Consider the following 24747-nt stretch of genomic DNA (forward strand, 5'->3'; position numbering starts at 1 on the left):
TGCCAAGCATTGTGTGGAGTGCTGGGGTTATAGATACAGTAAAACATAGCTCTTAGCATCTGTGGGTTTATAGATTTGTGATGAAAACAGATCTCTTAAGTATGTAACTATGGCAGTGAGGTAAGTGCTCTCCTGGAGTTGATACAGTGAGCCAGAGATATAGAGAAAGCATTTCAGAAAAAGGTAAGGTTAAAGACAACCAGATACAGTGAATGTGAAAACAGATTAGCTATTGATCCACCTCTCTTCCATCCTTCTTTACAACATATCAGTAATAAAGTAGTTTTACCTATGGCAAGCCATAGCATTTTCAGTCCTGAAAATTCCATGAGGAGGCAGTTCAGGGACATTTAATGCTTACGAGTACCTAGGTCTTAGTCATGGTCTTTCAGAGTTTAAAAGATTAAGGTGTATCAGTGGCAGAGATTTTTTTTTTCCATAAAACCTAAATGCAGATTATAGAATTACAGATTGGCATGAACTTCTGAGGCCCCTGGTCTTGAGTGTCTTACTTGAAGAGTAGTCCTCCACTTTGAAGAGTCCATATTGAAATCAAAGGGCTCATCAGCATTGAAGCTCTGTTCAACAAATAGTTGGTAAAAGTGGGAGGGTTTATATTTGCAGTTATCAGGAGTTGTGATTTGTTACTGATCTTTGTGCTATCTTAATACATGATTATTGAGCTTTGGCTAGACTACATTTCATAAAAAGGAACTTACTACCTTTTAATGAAGACTGTGGGACAGTTCTGGTTATTATAAAGTTATTTCTTTGTAATCACCAGAAATCATATTCCTTATAACTTTGCCTAATTAGTCTTAGTTCTGTCCTCTAGAGCAAGATGTTATGTTCTTCTGACTTGTTCAAATATGTGAACACTTCGAAAACAAATTTCACTGTCTTACACTTGATTCTGACAAACTTTGAAAAATCCTGCAGTTATATTTAATTTCGGAATTTGTGAGACTTTTCTATTTATCTTGAATAATTTTTAAGCAATGCTGACTTTTCTTCCCTTTGAATATTTTCTAATAAGATGAATTGAGACTTTTTATAAATTTATAAATTTAGTTTAATATAAGATCTACATGAAAGAGAAAGTCATATTTATAAATGAAAAAATATTTCTTAGCAAATATATCACTTATATATATATATAGTATATAAACAAAATCATCTATAAATAAAATTGGGTTTTGGGGGGATACAAATAACAGATTCAGTTTTCTTCCAGTAGTGAGAATATTTTTGGTGAAGATACTTGTAAGAATAAGGAAATGAAAATTTTTGATCCACAGCCGTTGATACTGTTGGTGAGAAAAAATTTTCCTCTACCCTTCAAGGTTCTTTTGGCTGTTCTAAGAATTAAATTGACAAGAGACAGATTAGCAGGAGAAGATTCAATTTAATTATGTATGGGGACTCCATAAGAATATGATGCCTAGAGGCAGTCAGACAATGAGGCTTATATGCCATTCTAAGCTAAGGAGAAGGGGTAGAAGTTGGGGACTTCAAAGGGAAGGAAGACAATTCAAAGAAGATGAAAAAAAGTAAATGTTTGGCAAACAAGTGTTTGGGAGACCACTCAGAAACAATGGGACATATGCATTTTAACAAATAGCCGTTGCCAATTTCCTCTCTGACTACCTGACCTGCTTTATTTTATACTGTAGTTATGTGGTGACCATAAGGGGGGAGGTCAAAGGTTCTTCTTCAGCCTTTTTTTTTTTTTTTTTTTTTTTAAATAAGCAGCCTAAAAATAACCCACATGCCAAAGAGATACATTTTGGGTGGCAAAGTTTGCTTCCCTATAGTACCTAGGGAAAGCCTAATAGCAAGGTACCAAGAAGAGCTGAAAACTCAGTAGAGCTCAGTGTCTTGGAACTGGAATGCAATTTAAAAGTCCTAGAAATGCCTCAGAAAGCTTGTGTATCTTTACAATTAATCATTTATTGACACTAGACTAGTCAATGAACTCACAGTTACAAATACGTTTACACTGTAATCCAGTATGCTTGTAAATCTGTATGTGTGAAAAAAAGCAGAAATAAGATTTTCATGAAACAGTTCTTACTCCTTATGCATGTAAGGAACTCTGCTATTTTTCTTCTACTTGATTAAAAAGTCTAGTCGTAATCCACTAAATTGACTTTACGATCCACAAATGGATCACAAACTGCTGTTTAGAGAACTGACAGGCTAATGTTTTCCAGAGTTGGTATCATTTCGTTTTGTTTTCTTTGCTGGATACTTACAGGCATAGACCATGGCTTAGAGTAGGCTCATATTTGCTTAATGAATGGATGGATTAGCATGAACTTACATTTTTCGTTTTTTTTTAAGATTTTATTTATTTATTCGACAGAGATAGAGACAGCCAGCGAGAGAGGGGACACAAGCAGGGGGAGTGGGAGAGGAAAAGAAGCAGGCTCATAGCGGAGGAGCCTGATGTGGGGCTCGATCCCATAACGCCGGGATCATGCCCTGAGCTGAAGGCAGACGCTCAACCGCTGTGCCACCCAGGCATCCCACATTTTTCATTTTTTTCTGTGTATTTTGTCTTTTCAGTATCATGTGTCTGCTTTATGACACTGTCTGGCTACTTGACCTTAGCTTAAGCTTGCTCATCACTTGAGAGTGGTTCATCTGTGGCTTGCTATAGGATTCTCTGGCCTTTGTCTTATGGCTTTTCTGCCTGTGTTCCCACTACAAACTGCCACATTCTGTCTATATTTCCTAATCTGTTTTCCTAAGAGGAGGGCATCTAGTGGTTCCACCTGGCCTAGTTTGGGCAGAGACCTTTGTTGTCCAGATGTCCCTTACCTGCTGTGCCTGATTTTGTTAGCCCTGCTTGTGGTGGGGGCAAAGGAGTCAGGAAGAACTCTTCAGCAAAGATAAAGAAGGATTTTTTTTTTTTTTTAAGATTTATTTATCTTAGAGGTAGAGTAGAGCAGGGGCGGGGCAGAGGGAGAGGGAGAGAAATCCTCAAGCAGCCTCCTCTCTGAGCATGAGCCTGACTCGGGGCTTGATCTCACAACCCCAAGAGAGTTGGACACTCAACCGACTGAGCCACCCAGGCGCCCCAGGAAGAATCTTTATAGAGGCTGGGAGCAAGCCAGGCTGTATGGTGGAAATGTCTAGTTCAATAACAGAAATGCCATACTTGATGAGGAGAAACTTTTATTGAGGGCTTTTGATGTATAAGACAGTATTACTGTGGTGGTGTATTGTGAGGACTGCAAAGACCTAAAGCGATGGTTGTTGAATTAGGCTATTTTGGTAATAAGGAACAAAGATCCATTTAGAGCACCTTAGAGACAGAAGAGATTATTGATCTTCATGAAATCATACCTAAGGTCTCTGCTATCTAGACTCTTCTGTCTGCCTCACCTCCCCCCATGGGCTCACTCGTTCTTTGAGCCTCTTTTTAGCCTGGGTTCCTGTTTTTTTTCCATGGCTGCCCCTGCCCCCAGGCCTCTGGTGCTTGCCCCCCTCTCTTTCTGTACCTCCTTCCCCGTCTCTGCCTCCTTCCTTCCTTCTGTCTCCCCTTTCTCCTTCTCTCATCTTTTCCGCCTTGTCCTCCTCTCTTCCTCCCTGCTTTTTCTCTGCCCTTCTCTCCCTGTTCCTCACTTTTCCTCCCTCCTTCCTGCCTCCCAGTATCTGCCTGTGTGTTTGGACTGCATGATTATTTTTAATGAATTTTTTGTTTGTTTTCTCCATTTCTGTCTTACCACTTAGCAGTTTCCTAAAACTCTGCTGTTTTTATATATTCTTTCCTGCTTTATAATTTCCATTACCTTATCACTTCATTTGATGTGTGGCCTGTCAGGGCCCGATTTCTTATTAAAATCTTTCAGCTCCACTGCTAACTGCCCACTTTCCTTGGTATTTGTCAATTGAAAGAAATATTTTGATTGGATTAGCTCATCATTTTGGACTCAAGCACAGCACAGCTTTTTCCAGAAATGGATTGGGTTTTTTGGGAGGTCAGATGCCCATTCTTGTTCTGAATGGGATTCTAATGAGAAGGTAGAAAGAATAAGCATAGGGAGGGAGAGAGGAAGGGATGGAGAGAGAGATGGAGACAGAGAATGAAGGTGAATATATGAATGTGGTGAAGGTGGTGTGTGAGTTTCCTTTACGTGGCCTTGAATGTATTTTATCTCCAGAACTCAGGGTTCCCATACTCAGGCTGACAGTTTGAGTGGTGAAATACCACCAATACACTAGGAAAATATACACTGTAATTACCAAACGACTGAAATAATTTTGTAGGGTTTCAGAGAAGCATCTGTGTGGGGATAAAACTGAAAAAAAAGTTTTTCTCTTTGTTTTCGTCTGACCCTTTCAGCACTCTCTCCATAATATGAGGAAATGGCTACAGAAACTGTTAAGTACTGTGGATAATACTCTTTTGCACATGCACATACTTGTATGCTGTGTGCTGTTCTCCTGTGGCAACACCTCTAACTACAACCCCCTTCCCATTCCACCCCACGCACATACATACCACACAGCTTTATGGGATCCTGCTTTCACTATAGGGGCTGCTTGCTGCTTCAGTGAGAGTCAGGAGTGCTCTCAGTGGACATCTTAAGGGGTGGAGGAGATAAAGAAGGGGAGAAGGACAGAAGGGAAGGAGGGAGCAAGTAAAAAGGTAAAAGGGAGACAGTTAATCAACTTGGGTGTTGATTACAAACCTTTGTCTCCTAGCCGTGATTACTGATCATAAGAAAGTATACAAATATCTGATAATAGGTAATAGAAAAGTTTCAACTTTGAGAGGTGTTGTGATAAAGTAAATTAATATTTTAAGAATATATTATAAATTAGAGCATTGAAAGAAAAATACTAACCGCTTTTCCTTTGATTAGCTATTAATTCAGTTAAAATATCTTCATTGAGATCTATGCTATAGTTTTAATAGAAACTGGACACACTTGTATGCTTAGGTATGTGAAATTTTGACAAGCAACCTAAGATAAAGTCAAATATAACTTCATACCAATATTATGTTTTTGTGAGTCAGCATATAAAGGTATACCTCCTTTTATCCAAGAGGTATTGCCTCTAAATAGAAACTCTGAAGAAACCTGTAGAATTTAATATTGAAAGAAATGCTTTTGTAGGGTGACAAAAATTTTACCAAAAAAAAAAAAATCCCATTTGATCGTAAGTCCAAGCTTTATAAGTAAGATATAATTTAAAATGGTGATTTTCTTGAAGTTTATATTCCCAGTGATTTTTGTCTGAACTTCTACAGGAATCCATGGGAAAGAGCTATGATGGGAGGGCTTATGTTATTACTGGCATGTGGAACCCCAATGTACCAATATTTCTGGCACTTAATGAAGAAACCCCAAAAGGTAAATTTTCTCATAGTATTCATTATTATTTGCTTTAAATTTTACATTATGGTCAATGTTATTTTGCTGTGTTTTTTAGAATTCTTGTGCTTATTTAAAATGAAATTATTCTTATTTAGATTTTAAAGTTTTTTTTTTTTAAATACTTTTTGCATTTATGGGGAAAACCTCTACTACTCAAAAGAATCTTCCCCAAAGACATGTGAATTAGTTTTATTAGATTATGTAGAAGGTATTTGGGGTGTGTGTTTCATATGCTGTCATAGAGTTATTTTATTTGGGGGTAGTGATGGAAGAGTATGAAAGAAATGGTGAAAGCAAATTCTGGAATTTTGCATATCTTTGATAACTATTCTAACTCTTTTTTCCTCATTGTAGATTACTTATATTTTTTTCATTTTTTGAATGTTCCAATCTTTTGACCTTTGGGATCTTAGTAATGTATATTCAGAATTTTATTTGTGGTAAACTCTTTTTCCTAGTTGTTTACTTTTTCATTTTGTTTGACATGTCTAATGTTAAACAGATAAATTTATGAGTGGCAAATAGTACATTTGTCATTCTTCCTATTGTGTTTATTTTTATTCCTACTTTGGCCAGATATCTGGTAATTGTCTATGTTTTTTATCCCTCTGTCATCTGTCCTTAAACTAAAATTTAAATTTTTACCTCATGAGTTATAACTAAAGTTACGTTATACTAAAGGCTTTACTGTGATTCAACCAATAATTATTGAGAAAATAATGGATCAGTTGGCTTGATCTTTCATCTAATATTAGTTATTTTATACCCACAGTAGATTTTTGGTTAAAGACGAGAGCATTAGTGAATACAGATACGGAAATATATTAATGAGCATTAAATGGTAATTAATAAATCTCCTTAACAAGAGTGTATACCAGTTCCATAAATTGCGTGCATTTGATCATGCATCTATCTATTTCGCAATGAGGGCTAAAAAGAGAGAAAAATAATGATGATTATATAGCCTTTCATGTATTAGGGATAAATAATTTTTACACCCACAGTTGTAAATTCTGGAGACAGGCTTGTAAAGACCTTCTGTCTTATAATCATTCAGAAAGTAAACATGAAAATGGGAAAAATAAGCCAGTTGGTAATTTTGAAGAATAAAATATAGGAACTTCAAATAGTAAGTTAAAAGCAATTTTTATCTATTTTTAATGTAACACATTGTTCAATTTAATTTTGTTTTTTAATACATATTTGGTCTTCTATTTTTTCTTTTTCTTTTTTTTAAAGATTTTATTTATTTATTTGGGAAAAGAGAGTGAGTGAGCACATGATGGGGGACAGGAGGGCAGAGGGAGAGGGAGAAGCAGACTCTCGCTGCGTGGAAAGCCCAATGAGGGGCTCGATTCAAGGACCCTGAGATTATGACCAGGGCTGAAGGCAGACACTTAACCAGCTGAGCCACCCAGGCGCTCCTGTTTGGTCTTCTATTAAAGGATAATGTATTTTAAAGTTCATTTCTTCTATTAAAATGAACTTAATATAATACTATATTAAAATAATATATTTTTAAAAGGATTTTATTTATTTGACAGAAAGAGAGCACAAGTAGGCAGAGAGGCAGGCAGAGGGAGAAGGAGAAGCAGACTCCCATTGAGCAGGGAGCCTGATGTGGGGCTCAATCCCAGGACCCTGGGATCAATGACCTGAGATGAAGGCAGACGCTTAACTGACTGAGCCACCCAGGCGCCCCTTAAAATAATATTCTTGGGGCGCCTGGGTGGCTCAGTTGGTTGGGCGACTAGCTCTTGGTTTCTGCTGAGATCATGATGGTCTCATGGGTCATGAGATTAGGCCTGTGTGTGGCTCCAAACTCAGGGGGAGCGTGCTTGGGATTTTCTCCCTTGGCTCTCCTCCCCCTTGTGTGTGCATGTGTGTGCATGTGCCGTCTCTCTCAAATAAGTAAGTCTTAAAAAAATATTCTTATCCAAAAGCTAATGTATTTTAAATTTGAAATTATTTCATATGGCACAAAAAATACTGACCTGATTTCTAAAATTTCTAAATGATATCCTTGAGATTATAAATTACTCAGAGGATTCATGAATGAGAGTTTGATATTTTTTACAGAATAAGTTGAAGCTCTGGAGATGAAATGTCTTGGATTTTTTCACTATACCACCAAGTTGTGTATTCTATTTTACCTTTTGTGTTATTGTCTCTTACACTTTGATAGTGCTCTCCTTGGACTGCCAGGGCAAGTACAGTGCCTAGAGAATCCTTGTTTCTCTTGAATTGGCTGTAGAATTTATTTAGTAAGAATGTAATAATTTTTTTGTTGAATTTGATATTAATAGAAGTGTAGTTGATCTGTATAAACGTTGCATAATACTTTTAAAAAACATTGTCAAGGTTTCTTCTAATGATGGGCTTGGTTATTTGAACTTTAACTGAGAACTAAAAATGCTGGACAAAATGAATTTTAAAAATATTTTAGAAGTAACAAAGAAATGACAATATGGATTAGCCAAACCATAGATTGGAAAACCCAATGAGGGGTGCCTGGCTGCCTCAGTCAGTAGAGCATGAGACTTTTATTCTCAGGGTCAAGAGTTCAAGCCCCATGTTGGACATGGATCCTACTTAAGAAAGAAAAAAGAAAGAAAAAAACCTGCTGAATCTCAAGCAAGATAAATAAAATAAAACTCATATTTCAGCCTATCATAGTGAAACTAAAGAAAACCAATAGACACTAGCCTAGAAGATTCTAGATTCATATTAAAGGAAGGCTGTGGCCAAGTAAACATTTTAAATAACTGAAATTTGGACTGATAACACAATACTGTTGCCTAAAACTAATTGCCAGGGCTCTGCTATAGATCTCTAATTGTACAGAACTATTTCATCAGAGCCTTAGTGATTTTCCTGAACATACAATGAGGGGACAGTGAGGATACTGACAGATCTCCAGGGACTTCCCTTAAATCATACAGCATTGAAATATTCATTTAAAATAACATTTTCCTGTACAAATTTAACAGTAAAGGGAGAGCGTCTCTTCTGATTTGACAGTCCTTCCCATGCAACTCACCAAAGTGAATAATTTCTTGTCTCTTTTTATTATAGGAAAGGGCAAATCTTTGTGAATTTCTAGGGGTTTCCTGGGAAATTTGAAAGATAGTTTTAGTGTAAAAGACATTTTGAACATTTTACCTTATTTTTTATATTAAGGACCTGATTTGGAGAAGGAAAAAGTAAGGTGTCAGAGGAGATTTTGACGATTGATTTCGATAGGATCACGAGTACTGAGAAACATATTTGGAAAACGTGGTTTACCTATTTAATCAAAATGACAATACAACATTTAAATTAAACATAGATGGTACCATGATTGGAAAGAACCTTATTTTTTTCATTAAGTGGGAAAACTTTGTTTTCTTGAATAATCAAGTTAACAATAAAGCCAGCATAACATACAGGAAGTTCCTACCGCAGATAAACGAGTGTACATGACTGTGGCAGTGGATATGGTCGTCACAGAGGTGGTGGAGCCTGTGCGCTTTCTTCTGGAGACGGTTGTCCGCGTGTACCCTGCGAACGAGCGATTCTGGTATTTCAGCAGGAAGACTTTCACAGAGACTTTCTTCATGAGGTTGAAACAGGTAGGACCTTTTGTTCTTTGCCTATAATAACCTATATGTATTTTTTCTATTCTTTTTTAACACCAAGATAATTTCTTAAGTAGTGATAAAAAGTGATAAAAGTTTTTCAAGTAATGAAGTGATATACTCAACCAGTAGAATATTTGAAAAATCTACATCTAGGTTATGTAAATTTAAAAAAACCCCCAGCTCGTGTAATAGTTTCGTACTTTTTCACTAGAAACTTATACTGTGTATCTGTGAGGTATCCACATGCTTAATAGAAATACTGATTTATATATATAAAACAACATTCCTTTATATATAATTATTTACAACCAAAAAGACAGGGCCCAGAAATAGCATATCTTTATAAAGTTACAATGAAAAAAATTTCCAAGTAATACCTGGGATTTATTGTCGTAGTTGTTTCTACCAAATTATTATATGAATACATGGTGTGACCTCTCAGTAAGATCATAAAATTATTTTGATACAAAATTAATGAAAGTGGAGTTTCTATGACATCCCTAAATTAGGCAATGTTAGTAGGTAAAATACATGATTTTTGTTTTGTAGTGAAGGAAGAAGGACAGTGAAAAATAATTCGAATTCTAATAGTGTCTATTTTATGAAATGAGGGTAAAATGTTCTATTTGAATAATGGAAATCCGTTATATACTACTTAGTACTGCCATTTCCCAAATTTAATAATGCTTGCTGCTTCATAGATTATAATATGAGAAATGTAATGTGATAAAAGCAAGTATCAGCACAGTGAAAAATAAAGAAGCCGCTTACTCATTTTCATATAAAAAAAAAACTTGTTGCTCAGTTAGGCCTCATATAATACATATTCTGAAATTACTTTTTTGTCTTTCATGAAATTTTATTAGAGTGGTGGTTTGACACAACTTTTATTACTATTTGGATTATTTCCTTTTTTTGTAGCATATTCTAGTCAAGATTATATGAACAGTATTCAAAATTTTTAGCCTCCTGAGTATCTTTCCATATTTTAGTATGGAATATTTTCCTCCCTCCCTCCCTTCTTTTCTTTGCTTTTAGCTTAATTGTTTTAACTATCGAAGAATTCACTTGTCATTTTGAGCTGAAGGATTATTCAGAGTTGTGTAAGAGCAAATAAAGGCTCTATATAGAAAGTGGTTATCATTCTTCCCAGTGACCATTAATAAATTATGATGTGTATTCTTCCTCCTTGAGACCTGATAAAAGTTGGCTTCTTCCCATATCTATCTCTCTATGTATCTTCCCATATCTGTAGATCTATATCTGTATCTTCGTGCGTGTGCACACACACACACGACAACATAAACAAGAGTACTAAGATTTATATACTTACATACATTTCAAGAATACATGTATTAGATTTTTATAATTAAATGTATTTTCATATTTTAAAAACTACTGATGTTGAGTGAGTAGCAAGTAATAAAACATTAAAAATACTGCACAAGGTCATTTCATGTTGAATTAAGATTAAATCAGATTTACTTGTAGTATTCAGCTCTACTAAATGTGAGACTGATTTATTTTTTATGTTTATTTTTTTTTATTGTGCTGTGAACAATTTTATGCCACAGTATTAGAAAATGTAGATGAAATGGACAAAATCCTCAAAAATACAGTTTATCAAAATGATGGACATGGGAATAAATAGAAAATCTGTATTGCCATGTGTATAAAATATGTTGAATATGCAATTAAAATTTTTCCCACAAAGTGAACTCTGTCAATGCCTCCAAACACGTGTTCTACACACTTATGAAATACACAAACACAAACACACGGACACAGAGACATGTGAACATACACGCACACATACATGCACATACCAAGCTACACAGGCTTCCCCTGAGAATAGAGAAGGAAGGAATACTCCCTAAACACATTTTATCAGGCCAGAAAACAAATTGACATGAAAACCTGACAAAGAAACTACAAAATGGAAAAAACCACAGTAATCTCTCTCACATGAACTCAGATGTAGATTCCTAAACAAAATAATTGCAAACAAGATTCAGCAATTTATAAAATGGATAATTATATATCATGACCATGCAGGTATGGTTTTTTAAAAGTTTTTATTTAAATTCCTGTTAGTTAACATACAGTGTAATATTAGTTTCAGGTGTACAGTGTAATGATTCAACACTTGGCATACATCTGGAACTCATTACAAGTGCACTGTGAGACTGATTAAAATGAATATCAAATATGAAGGAGATGGTTTCTGACTTCAGTGGTATAATCTTGTTCAAGAAAAAGTGTGGAAAGCTATGGAGACTGAAGACGTGCCTGTCCTGAGCAGAAATAATGAAAAGGAAAAAATGGAAATCTAGAGAAGTTAAATGAATTATTAAAATTTATATGGATAATTATTTCAAGAGCTGAGACTATAACTCCTTACTGGAAGTCACACTATGCTGCTGTAAGGCTAAGCTAGTTTCTTTCAATATTTCAGAGATGGGTTGGTTTGTGGCTATCGATAATAATTTGGAGGTGTTAATCTAGACTAGACAACATTGGTAGAAAGAAGGAATTAAGTGAGCATTTAACGCAGGTCCAGGTTACCTTAGAAACTCTCCTTCCAGGCCAATAAAGGATTCTGGGACGACTGGATTTGCTGAATAACCCCAGAACTAGTCCTCTGCTCAAACAGGATTAGATCAGATTCCTGGGGGTTGATAAACCAGATGGGATTCCCTATACCCAAATTAAACATCATTTTCCTGCTCTCAAATACAGCAGGAGTTTATCTGTAGGCTAAGGGATGTATGGAAAGTATGACTTACACTAGTGTTCATTCAGGGTCAAATGGCATTTTCACTTCATTTTCTACTCACAGGTGTGAAGAGAGCATGGAGGAAGGGGACTGAATCTAGGGGCTCTGGGAAAATTTCCTAGAGACAGCCCTTTGACCTGAGGCCTGACAGGAATAGAATTCAGTTAAAGTAGGGAAAAGTATCTGCAAATGCCCAGAGAGCTGGAAAGACTAGGGAACACAGAAGAGGGGAGAACAGTAGGTGATGATGAGAAGAAGCTAGGTCCCTGATCACATGAGGCTTTGTAGTCCATGGTAAGAGTTTTTTCTAAATCAGCTTTGTCGAGGTATAATTAGCACACAGTACAGTGCACCCATTTTAGTTGTGTATTTTGATGAGTTGGGCAGATTTGTACACTTGAATAACCACCATTAAAATTAAGATAGACAACATTTCTATCACTCTGAAAAGTTCCATTGTGCCATCCCAGCCGTCCTCCCCAGGCTCAGCCTCAGACAAGCAGTAATCTTCTTTCTGTCATTATACATTAGAATTGTCTTTTCTACAGTTTCATGTAACTGAAATTGTACGGTCTGTACTCTTTTGTGTAAGGCTTCTTTCATAGAACAGTGTTTTTGAGATTCATCCATGTTGTGTCAGTAACTTATTCCTTTTTATTGTGACACGATAGATCTTCCTAAGGATATACCACAAGTTGTTTAGCCATTTCTCTCTTGGGAATATGAGTTGTTTCCAGTTTTTGGCTAGTATGGTTAAAGCTGCTATGTACATGTCTTTGTGTGGACATAGGTTTTCATTTATCGTGGATAGATAACTAGAAGTGGAATTGCTGTGTCATATGGTAAGTGTATACTTCATAAGAAACAGCCAAACTTTTCTGAAGTGCTTGCTCACTTTATTTCACTCTGGCAATGTATGTGTATTCCAATTTCTCCTCATCCTTGCCAACACTTAGTATTATTAGTCTTTTAAATTTTTGCTGTTCTTATGGATGTGTAGATGTGACTCATTTCCGTGTTAATTTGCATTTCACATAATGATTTTGAGCTTCTTGTGCTTATTGTTCATTTATGTATCTTCATTATAAAATATTCAGATTTTTTGCCCATATTTTGTTTGTCTTACTGAGTTGTAAGAGTTCTTTATATATTCTGATTAGGACTTTTGTCAGATACACTTATTCCAAATATTCCCTCCCCCAACAGTGGTTTGCCTTTTTAGTTAACAATGAGTTTTGAAGAGCTGAAGTTTTTAATTTTGATGGCTGTATTTATCAATATTTTATTGTTTGTGCATTTTGTGTCACATCTAGGAAATCTCTGCCTTAAGGTTGTGAAGATGCTCTCTCTTATGTTTTCTTCTAGAGATTTATAGTTTTAAGCCTATGATCCATTTTGAGTTAATTTTTATGTATGGCATGAAGTAAAGCTTGAGGTCCTCTTCCCACATCTTTCTCACGTGGATATCCAGTTCTATTATCATTTGTTGAGAAGACTGTCTTTTAGCTACTGAATTAGCTGTTAACCTTTGCCCCAAATTAATTGACCATTGATTTGTAGGTCTGTTTCCTGGACTCTATATCCTGTTCCATTGATCTTTAGGTCTTTTTTGTATGAATAACACACAGTCTTGACCACTGTAACTTTTTAGTAAATTTTAAAGTCTGGTATTGTAAGATTTCTGATGTTTTTCCAAGTTATTTTGTCTCTTTCACATTTCTTGCATTTTCATCTGAATTTTAGTATTAGTTTGTCAGTTTGTAGAAAAGTGTCTGCCCTGATTTTGATTAGAATTGCCTTATATCTGTGTATCACTTTGGAAAGACTTGCTATCTTAACAATATCCAGCCTTTTTCATATATGAAAAGCTCACAGCTAATATCATTCTTAATGGGGAAAAAGTGAGAGTCTTTCCTTTAAGGTCAGGAACAAGACAAAAATGTCCACTCTCACCACTTTTATTCAACATAGTATTGGAAGTCATAGCCGCAGCAATCGTACAACAAAAAGAAAGAAAAGGCATCCAAATCGATAAGGAAGAAGTAAAATTTTCACTATTTGCTGATGACATGTTACTCTACATAGAAAACCTTCAAGACTCCACCAAAAAACTGCTAAAACTGATAAATGAACATTTTTTGGTAAAGTCACAGGATACAAAACCAACGTACAGAAATCTCTAGCATTTCTGTACACCAATAATGAAGCAGCAGAAAGAGAAATTAAGAAAACCATCCCATTTACAAATTGCACCAAAAATAATAAGTTACCTAGGAATAAACCTAACCAAAGAGGTGAAAGACCTATACTCTGCAAACTGTAAACCACTGATGAAAGAAATTGAAGATGACACAAAAAAAAGGGGAAGACATTCCATGCTCAGGGATTGGAAGAACAAAGATTGTTAAAATGTTTGTACTATCCAAAGCAGTCTACATATTTAACACAATCCCTATCAAAATACCACCAGCATTTTTCACAGAACTAGAACAAACAATCCTAAAATTTGTGTGGAACCACAAAAGACCCTAAATAGGCAAATCAGTCTTGAAAAAGAAAAGCATAGCTGTAGGCATCAAATTCTAGACTTCAAGTTATATTACAAAACTGTGGTGATCAAGATAGTATAGTACTGGCACAAAAACAGAAACATAGATCACTGGAACAGAATAGAGAACCCAGAAATGGACCCACATTTACAGGTCAGTTAATCTTTGACAAAGCAGAAAGAATATCCAATGGGAAAAAGACAATCTTTTCAACAAATGATGCTGGGAAAATGGACAGCAACATGTTGAAAGAATTAAACTGGAGCACTTCCTCACACCGTACAGAAAAATAAATTAAAAATGGATTAAATACCTTAATGTGAGACCTGAAACCATACAAAATTCTAGAGAGAACACAGGCAATAATGTCTCTGACATCGGCTATAGCCGCTTTTTTCTAGATAGGTCCCTGAGGCAAGGGAAGCAAGAGCAAAAATGAACTATTGGGACTGCATCAAAATAAAAAGCTTCTTCTCAGTGAAGGAAGCAATCAATGAAACTAAAAGGCAACCTATGGAATGAAAGAAGATATTTGCAAAGACATGTCTCATAAAGGATTAGTATCCAAAATATATGAAGAACTGATATAACTCACCCCCAAAAAACAAATAATCCAATTAAAAAATGTGCAGAAGACATGAACATTTTTCCAAAGAAGACATACAGATGGTCAACATACACATAAAAGATGCTCATCATTTATCATCAATGAAATGCAAATCCATACTACAATGAATACCACCTCACACCTGTCAGAATGGCTAAAATCAACAACACAAGAAACGGGTGTTGACAAGGACGTGAAGAAGAAGGAACCCTGTTACACTGTTGGTGGGAATCCAGACTTTGCAGCCCCTGTGGAAAACAGTATTGAGGTTCTTCAAAAAGTTAGAACTACCCTATGATTCAGCAATCGCACTACTGGGTATTTACCCAAAGAATACAAAAACACTAATTCAAGGGGATACGTGCACCCGTATGTTTTTAGCAGAATTATTTGCAATAGCCAAGATATGGAAGCAGCCCAAGTATCTATCAGTTAAGGAGTGGATAAAGAAGAGGTGGTATGTATACAATGGAATATCATTCAGCCATAAAATAGAATGAAATCTTGTCATTTGCAACAACATGGATGAAGCTAGAGAGTATAATGCTAAGTGAAATAAGTCCAGGACAAATACCATGTGATTTCACTTATATGTGGAATTTAAGAAACATAACAAATGAACAAAGAGAAAAGAGAGAGACAAACGAGAAACAGACTCTTAACTCTAGAGAGCAAACTGATGGTTTCCATAGGGAAGGTGGGTGAGGGGATGGATGAAATATGTGTTGGGGATTAAGGAGTGCGGTTGTCATGTCGAGAACCAGGTGATTAAAAATAAAAACTTAAAAAAAACCCAGTATCAAGCCTTCCAGTCAGTGGACATGGCATATCACAAGCTATATAGCTTTTCTTTAATTCCTCTCAGCAGTGTTATGTCACTTTTAGTATATGGGCTTTATTCATATTTTGTTACATTTATCTCCAAGTATTTTAATATTTTTATGTGACTAAAAGGTGTATTTTGTAAAATTTAAATTTTTGGTAGTTCATTGCTAGAATATGAACATTGCTTTTTGTATATTGACCTTATTTCCTGCAACCTTGTTAAGTTCATTTATTAGTTTTTATAAATTCCAGAGTGTTTTTCTTATACACAATAATGTCATCAATGTCTAAAGACTTCTTTCCAATCTGAGCACTTTAATTTCGTTTTCTTGCCTTGCTGAGTGTTTTTTCCCCCATGAACAGTGGGTTTTATGAAATATTTTTTGTGTGCGTTTATTGAAGTTGTTCCTTTTTTTCCTCCATTATTGTGCTGAATGACACGAATTTTTTGAATGTTAAGCTAACTTTGCATTCTTTGGGATAAGCCCCACTTATCCTAATACCATGATGGTGCTCTTTTAATATATTCTTCTTGATAATTTTCTTTTTTTTTTTTTTTTAAAGATTTTATTTATTTATTCGACAGAGAGAGAGACAGCCAGCGAGAGAGGGAACACAAGCAGGGGGAGTGGGAGAGGAAGAGCAGGCTCATGGCGGAGGAGCCTGATGTGGGGCTCGATCCCATAACACCAGGATCACGCCCTGAGCCGATGGCAGACGCTTAACCGCTGTGCCACCCAGGCGCCCCGATAATTTTCTTTTTCTATATAAGCTAGATTTGAATTCGTAACATTTTGTTAGTGATTTTTATGTCTATTTTCATGAGGAATATTGGTCTGTAGTTTTTTGGTAATGTCTCGATCAGGTTTTGGTATTAATGTAATGTTCTCAGAAAATGAGTTGGAATTTGTATTTTCTATTTGCTTGAAGAATTTAAGATTATACTGTTTTTTCCTTAAATGTTAGATAGAATTCACCAGTGAAACCATATGGGCCTATAATTTACTTTGTGGGAAGGCTTTTAGTTATCAGTTTAATTTTTTTGGTAGATACTGTGTTATTCTGTTTATTATGGTTTTTATTTGTTCTTGAGTTGGTGATTTGTATCTGTCAAGAAATTTTCAGTTTAATCAAGGATATTTATTGCTTAAAATATTGTCTTATTTTCTTTTTAATGTCGTTAGGATTTGTAGGATCTGCTTTTATTTCTGATAGTGGTAATTTATATATTCTCTCTTCTTTTTTAAATTAGCCTAGCTGGAGGTTTATTAATTTTATTGACATTCTTCCTTAAAAAATCAGATTTTGATTTGTTGTTTCCCTGTTGTTTCTCTATTCTCTGTTGATTCCTTTTGTTTTCTTTGTCATTTCTTTTTTTTTCCCCTCCTGCTTTGGATTTAACTTGTTTTTCTAGTTTCTTCATGTGAAGATTAGATCACTGATTAAAAAATTTTTCTGATGCCTTTTCATTTTTTAGGTTATAACTTTACCTGTAACTACTGCTTTAGCTGCACCCATAAGACTTGATATTTTGTGTGTTCATTTGATTTGAAATATTTTCCACATCTTGTATTGCTTTTGTTATGTATAGGGGGTCTAGAAGTGTATTGCTTAATTTCCAAATATTTGTGACTTTTCCAGGTATCTTTCTGCCACTGATTTCTAATTTTGTTTCATTTTAATCGGAGAACGTAGCCTGTGTCATTTGAATCCTTTTAAGTTGTTTAAACTTACTTTATGAATTAGTATATGGTCCATCTTGGTAAATGTTCCAAGAGTACCTATAAGGAATGTGTATTCTGCAGTTGTTGAGTATTCTATAAATGTCAGTTATGTTAAGTACTATGAAAGGGGTTTTCTGTCAAGTCTACTCAGTTCTCCATACATTCAATGAGATTTCTCTATTCTTGTTGGAAGTAACAACAACTTCCGTGACTATTACTATGAGCAGTAGTGGTGATAGCAGCTATATTACTACATGCAGTATGCTGTTCTAAGAATTTTAAAAGGATTAATGTATGTAACCTCAGTACAACCATTGAGGTGTAGGTGCCATTATTATTGTCATTTTTCAGGTAAGCATTTAGGCACAGGATAATTTAAGGTTATTAGTTGGTAGATGAGGAATTATACCTAAGAAGTTTGGCCCTAAAACTAATCCTTGTGAAATGTTTCTGAGAAAGGGAAAATATGCTACTCATAACACTAAAATTGGGTTTTTTTTTCTGTGAAAACTTTTCTGTATGAGTTCCAGTCATTTTTGTTATATTTCATTTCAACTTGTCTTCTTTACTTGCGTCACCTTTGTTGACATCACTAATTGCATTAGTATTATATGTGAAGAGCTTATAAATAAGAGCTAAGGACTTGTAACATTTGAAACATGGGCAGTGCAATTTACCCCTCTAAGAAAATAGGCTCTTAGCTGCTGAAATGAAGTGATGTTTGTTGCTGATCTGGGAAGAGCACACTGCTTATATGGACTCATTTGGAAACTGCCTGCCTAAAAGATGCCTGCTCCAAAAGCCTTTCTAATACTAATGAACATCTGGTGTTTTATATTTGATGCTATTCCTCTGCTTTAAAGCTTTGCTACCTGTTAAAATGCCAGTATTCCCAGGAAATAGACCTCAATAACTTTTACCAGTCATATTGTCCTCATTATTAATGAGTTTAATAAGACTCTTCCCTTAGGCTAGATTTTATTAGAAGACAAGATTAGGAAATCAAGAGGACATTTCTCCGCGATGTGTGAAGTGTTAATAAATTGAGGAGAGAGGGCCAAAGGCCTGTATAGCTTATTTTATAGTTTTTCTGAGATGCCAGGACTCATTTTAGAAATGATTTTCAGGGCACCTGGGTAGCTCAGTCGTTAAGGGTCCTGGGATCGAGTGTCACATCGGGCTCCCTGCTCAGCGGGAAGCCTGCTTCTCCCTCTCTCACTCCCCCTGCTGGTGTTCCCTCTCTTGCTGTGTCTGTCTCTGTCCAATAAATAAATAAAATCTTAAAAAAAATGATTTTCAGTGCTTAGTTTATTAAACATTTAGTGCTGCAATGTAATAGGCATTATGCTAGGTGTTGGGGATACATGAATGAATAACATATGTTCTCTGTCTTTAAGGAGTAAGAATGTGGTGGTAAAAATATTATACCACTAGGTAATACATGCAACTCTAGAAGTATATGCAAAGTGTAGGAGTCATGTTCACCAATCACACGTTGGACTGAACTTATTCCTCCTGGGGTTGTATCTCAGCTTACCATTTCCTAGATGTTTAACCTTAGGCAAGTTACTCCTTATCTCTGAAATGTAGAGTTTTTTTTATACCACCTCATAGAGTTGTTAAAAGAAAACTCTGTTTTCCTTTATTATGATTCACAACACATCACTTCTAACAACAGATGGGTGGGTGTTTTCCCATATCAGTCAGTCGTCCAACTCTGTGGATACCAACTGACTGTCCTAAAATTCAGTTATGACACTACCTGGAGTTAGCACAGACCCCACAGGTTAAGGGCTCAGTCTCCCTACCCCCAACTTCAGACACCAGTCATAAGTCCAGTTTGACACATTGGCTTTTGACTAAGTGGCTGTAAATTGGAGGTTCCCGCAACCCCCCTCCTCAGATTTGATAATTTACTAGAATGGCTTGCAGAACTCAAGAAAAACAGGTTACTTACATTATTATTTTATTATAAAAGAATACAACTCAGGAACAGCCGCATGGAAGAGAGGCCTAGGGCAAGGGATGGGGAAAGGGCTGTGGACTGTGGAGATTCCATGCCCTCTCCAGATACTCTACCATTCCAGCACCTCCATGTGTTCACCAATCCAGAAGCTTTTTGAATCCCTTTATTTGTGGATTTTTATGGAGGCTCTGTTATATAGGCATGATTGATTAAATCATTGACCATTAGTGATTAACTCACTGATCAGCCTTTTTCTCCCCCTTGGAGGTTGGAGAGTGGGTTTGAAAGTTAGGACCCTCTAATCACACTGTTGATCACATCCAGCCCTTTCCTCCCCCGGGTCTGCAGGGGCTTTCCAAAAGTCACCTCATTAATATAAAGTCCAGTGTGGTTGAAAGGGGTGTGTTAGGAAAAGATACTCCTTTTACCTTTATTGGTCTGGAGCTATTACAGAAAATGGGGACAAAAACCAAATATTTAAAGAAATTTTGTAAATTAGTTTCACAGGTAGAATTTAATGATTCATCAGTTGCATATAGCACCCAGTGTTCATTACATCAAGTGCCCTCCTTAATGCCCATCACCCAGTTATCCCTTGCTCCACACACCTCCCCTCCAGCAACTCTCAGTTTGTTTTCTAGGGTTCAGCATCTCTTATGGTTCACCTCCCTCTCAGTTTTCATCTTATTTTATTTTTCCTTTCCTTCCCCTGTGTTCATCTGTTTTGTTTCTTAAATTCCACGTATGAGTGAAATCATATGCTATTTGTCTTTCTCTGACTGACTTATTTCACTTAGCATAATACCCTCTATTTCCATCCATGTCATTGCTATTGGCAAGATTTCATTCTTTTTCATGGCTGAGTAATTTTCCATTTTACATACAAACCCCCCCCCCATTTTCTTTATCCATCCTTCGATGGACATCCCTCTTTCCATATGACAAAAACCAAATATTATAACAAAAGATGTTTCTTTTACCTTTATAACCATGAAGCATTCTCAGGAGCCAGGATGAAGACCAAAAATATATGTCTTATATCACAATATCTTAATTGTTGTGATGAATAAGAATTCATGTATAGCCCTTTGGAACAGTGCTTGTCATCTGACAAATAATAAATATTAGCTGTTGTTATTATTAATGCTAATTGATTACTTGCTTCTATCTAGTCTGTATTCTCTTTGGGCAGAGTCCTTTCAGCCAAAAGTAAGTGAATAAGTCAATCCATAAATGAATAACTGTGGTAAGAAAGATCAGGCTTTTGACTGTAACAAAGCAGAGAAGGGCATTTCATTCAGAGAAAATAGTTGAGTAAATTCATAAAACTGATGCAAGGTGGTATGCTCAAGATATTTAGAAAAATTAGATAATGTGGAAGCATCAATGGACATGGTGGATAATTACTCTAAATAGGTAGTCATTACCATGCTTAGATATTTAGAGACTTTCCTCAGCTTGGGAGGATTTTAAAAGCTGTGAATGACACTAGATTTGTAATTGAGGAAGGTCACTCTGACAACAGTGAAAAGGATGTTGATACCGGAAGCAGTAGATATGAAGTGAGTAGACTAGGATGGCCTAAATGTAGGCAATGGCAGTGGGGATCGTAGAATAGAGGAATTAGAGGGGCATTAATAAAGACACTAAGATTCGGTGTTTGATTTGATGTGAAGTTGAGGGAAAACAAGGAGGCTAGGATTACTTTATTTTTTTAAAAATATTTTATTTATTTATTTATTGAGAGAAAAAGAGCAGGTGAGTGTGTATGTGAGTTGGGGAAGGGAGAGAGGATCTCAAGGAGACTCCATGCTGAGCTTGGAGCCCCATGCAGGGCTCAATCTCACTACCCTAAGATCCTGACCTGAGCCAAAATCAAGAAGAGTTGGATGCTTAACGGACTGAGCCACCTGGGTGCCCCAGGCTAGGATTACTTCTTAGTGACTGGGTGGTTGTTGATCCTCTTGATGAAGATAGAGTTCCAAGGAAAAAAGTTATGACTCTTGGGGAAAGCCGGTGTAGTTTCAGATATGCTGGCTGAATTTAATGTTCCTGTGGGGCTCCCAGGTAGGAGTCAGTTGGATATTTGTATTCTAACCTTGGGAAGTAAAGATTCTAAAAGTGGTTAATACTTGGGAATTGTGAATAGGAGTAGATGAAATCACCCAGATCCCAAGTGTTGAATGAGGAGTGGAGCGCTTGGGAAATAGACATTTGAAAGACTGGTAGAAGAGGATTGAGCCAAGTAAATCTAGAATGATAAGCACAGATAGAGGGATGAAATCACAAGAGCATGAGGCCAAGAAAGGCAAGGAAGGAAATCGTTTCCAGGAGGAGAGAATGCCTGCAGCATCAGTTCTGAAAGGAGGTTAACCAGGAAGCTGATGGGCAAATGAGAGACAGTGATCTTAGGGGCACCCAGGTGGCTCAGTCGGTTATAAGTATCTTCCTTTGGCTCAGGTCATGATCCCAGGGTCTTGGGATCAAGCCCCATGTCAGGCTTCTCAGTGGGAAGCCTGCTTCTCCCTCTCTCTCTGCCTGCTGCGTGTTCTCTCTCTCACTCTGTCAAAATGTATAAAATCTTTTAAAAAAAGAGAGAGACAGTGATTTTAGACCCTTTCAGAGAAATAGTGGGGCGGAAGTCTGACTGCAGTTGACTGAGGGTTGAATGGGAGGCAAAAATATCATCACAGCCCTTGTGCAACTGGGGACAAAAGAGATGCTGGGTATAGATCCAAAGGGTATAGATCCAAAGTATTAGGATCCATTTTACTTTATACAGTTGACCCTTGAACAGTGTGGGATTTAAGGGTGCTTACCCCTCATGCAATGGAATTCCATGTTTAACTTTTGGCTCCCTCAGAACTTAATTATTAACAGCCTACTGTCGACAGGAAGCCTTACTGATGGCAAGATTTCATTCTTTTTGATGGCTGAGTAATATTCCATTATAGATATATCTCGCATCTTCTTTATCCCAGTACCCCAAGATCTTGACCTGAGCTGAAGTCAGACAGTTAAGCCACTGAGCCACCCAGGTGCCTCTAAAATTAGAGGTTCGAGAAAATTCAATCTGTTTTTCCTGGGTTTGGAAGCTACCCCTAGTGCTATTGCTGAATGAGCACCTCATCAAAATACGGGGTGCTGAACACTTATTATTGCCAACATTTAGAAGAAAGACATCATAGATAAATTTCAAAGCAAACTAGCTTCTTTTGTCAGAAATGATATAGTTAAGCATTATGTACAAGCTTGCAACTAGTAGATAAAAAAGTCCTGGAGATCTAATGCACAGCATACTGATTATAATCAACAATACTGTATTACAGACTTCAAAGCTGCTAAGAGACTGGATCTTTTGTTCTTGCCACAAAAAAGAAATGATAACTATGTGACAAGATAGAGGTGTTAGCTAATGTTGCAATGATAATCATGTTGCAGTATATAAATTTATCAAATCAACACATTATATACTTTACACAACATTATGTGTCAGTTATATTTCAGTTAAAAGGGAAATTATGCATCACCTGATATTCTTCTTCTTCGGCTTCTGCTGCTGCTGCTGCTGCTGCCGCTTCTTTTTTTAACGTATGGAAGGACTTCCAAAACAGCAGAAAGCAAAATTAGAATTTTGGAACATTCTGTTGCTTCAGAGTCTATGTGCTTATCATGTTAATTCAAAATGATTTTTTAAATGACAGTTTTAAAATACCCCAAAATAGAACTTATATTGGAGATACTCATAACTTGTTAAAAAAATTCAGCAGAGTAAAATTTGAAGATCTAATTGGCTTTATTGTAATCTATGCATTTAATGTAATCCCTATATCTAAATGCCACCAGCATTTTTCACAGAACTAGAACAAACAATCCTAAAATTTGTATGGAACCACCAAGGACCTGAAATAGCTGAAGCAGTCTTAAAAAAGAAAGGCAAAGCTGGAGGCATCACAATTCCAAGTTTCAAGTTATATTACAAAGCTGTAGTCATTAAGACAGTGTGGTACTGGCACAAAAACAGACACACATAGATCAATGGGACATAATAGAGAACTCAGAATCGGACGCACAGCTATGTGGTCAATTAACCTTCAACAAAGTGGCCTGTGAGTGAAGGATAACTCTTACCTAAGATTTGTGTTCTTTTAGTACATTGAAAATTTAACAGATAAAAACAAAAGGCTTATTACCATCTGGAGGGTAATGTGATAGGCTACTTAGATGTGATGGGAAGTAGCAATGTAATTGATAATTTAACAATAAAATTTTGCTTATTTCATAGATGCACTGTCTTTAGGTCCGATAATATACCTGTATTTTAAGAATGTGGTATGACTCTTAAAATTAATTGTTCATCATTTTGAAATGAAATTATTTCCTATGAACAGAGGTAACTGCTTTTGTTTCCGATAATGCCATATAACATTCTTAGCTGTGTTGCTTTTCATAAAAATGTGTTCTACTTTGTGCTGGTGCCAAAACGTAGTAAAAATTGGTAACAGTTATTCTAGGTATAAAAAAGGGAACACATATGGAGATAAGAGCTTGGAAAGTGCAACATTTACTTCAGTGAACTCAGTGATCGTTTATTTCATAATTAGGCATCTATGAGGAGAGAGAGTTTCAGGGAAAAAAATAGCAGATTTGATGATTAGGTGAAGTTATTGTAAAGCAGAATTCAGTTCGCCAGGGATCAATTGAGTCAGCACAGTGAAAACATGTAGGGGTGGTTCTTGAATTCTTGCTTATTTTGGGGATGTGTGTGATAAACAAGAAAGAACAGTTTGAGGCAAGTATAGATAAAAAACAATGTTATGAAGAAGGAAATGCTTATATAATACTCATTTTAAAGATAATCTTAAGAAATGTTATTTACATTAGTTTAGGAAATCCAGAACATTTTGAGGCCAGCACAGCATATTTTAACGCAGGTTGACATTTCTTGAGATAGGAAGCATATGTTGTAGGATTGGTAAGGTTTAAATAATTTAAATGAGTTATATTAACATATCTGATTACCATGATGAACAGATTTTCTGAAAACGTATTGCTGCTTATTATGGAGATATAAAGACTCTAATAATAATAAAAAATTAAGTAGTATTTAGTTATTGGAGCATCTGGCCTAAAAGGACATACTGAATTTTACATTTGATTGAAAAGGAGTCACTTACTACTGTATAGATATGTAGTGTGTATCATGTATTTTGAACTTAATACGTTTGAATTTGTATATGAAGTAAGTATGTCAGATGAGGCTTGTTCTCAATAGATAATTTAAAAAATC

General features: G+C 36.0%; 1 protein-coding gene across 7 annotated transcripts in view; it reads left to right on the forward strand.

Moving 5' to 3' along the window:
- The window catches only part of RABGAP1L (RAB GTPase activating protein 1 like), a 741419-nt gene that overhangs the window by 113275 nt on the left and 603397 nt on the right, over window positions 1–24747 (forward strand). For all 7 annotated transcript variants that reach the window (XM_034667692.1, XM_034667693.1, XM_034667696.1 and 4 more), the window contains 2 exons: window positions 5264–5366; window positions 8835–9001. In XM_034667692.1, coding sequence (XP_034523583.1) covers window positions 5264–5366; window positions 8835–9001 — 270 coding nt within the window. The remainder of the gene's footprint in view (window positions 1–5263; window positions 5367–8834; window positions 9002–24747) is intronic.

This window comes from Ailuropoda melanoleuca, chromosome 8, assembly GCF_002007445.2.
Source record: "Ailuropoda melanoleuca isolate Jingjing chromosome 8, ASM200744v2, whole genome shotgun sequence".
Taxonomy (NCBI): domain Eukaryota; kingdom Metazoa; phylum Chordata; class Mammalia; order Carnivora; family Ursidae; genus Ailuropoda; species Ailuropoda melanoleuca.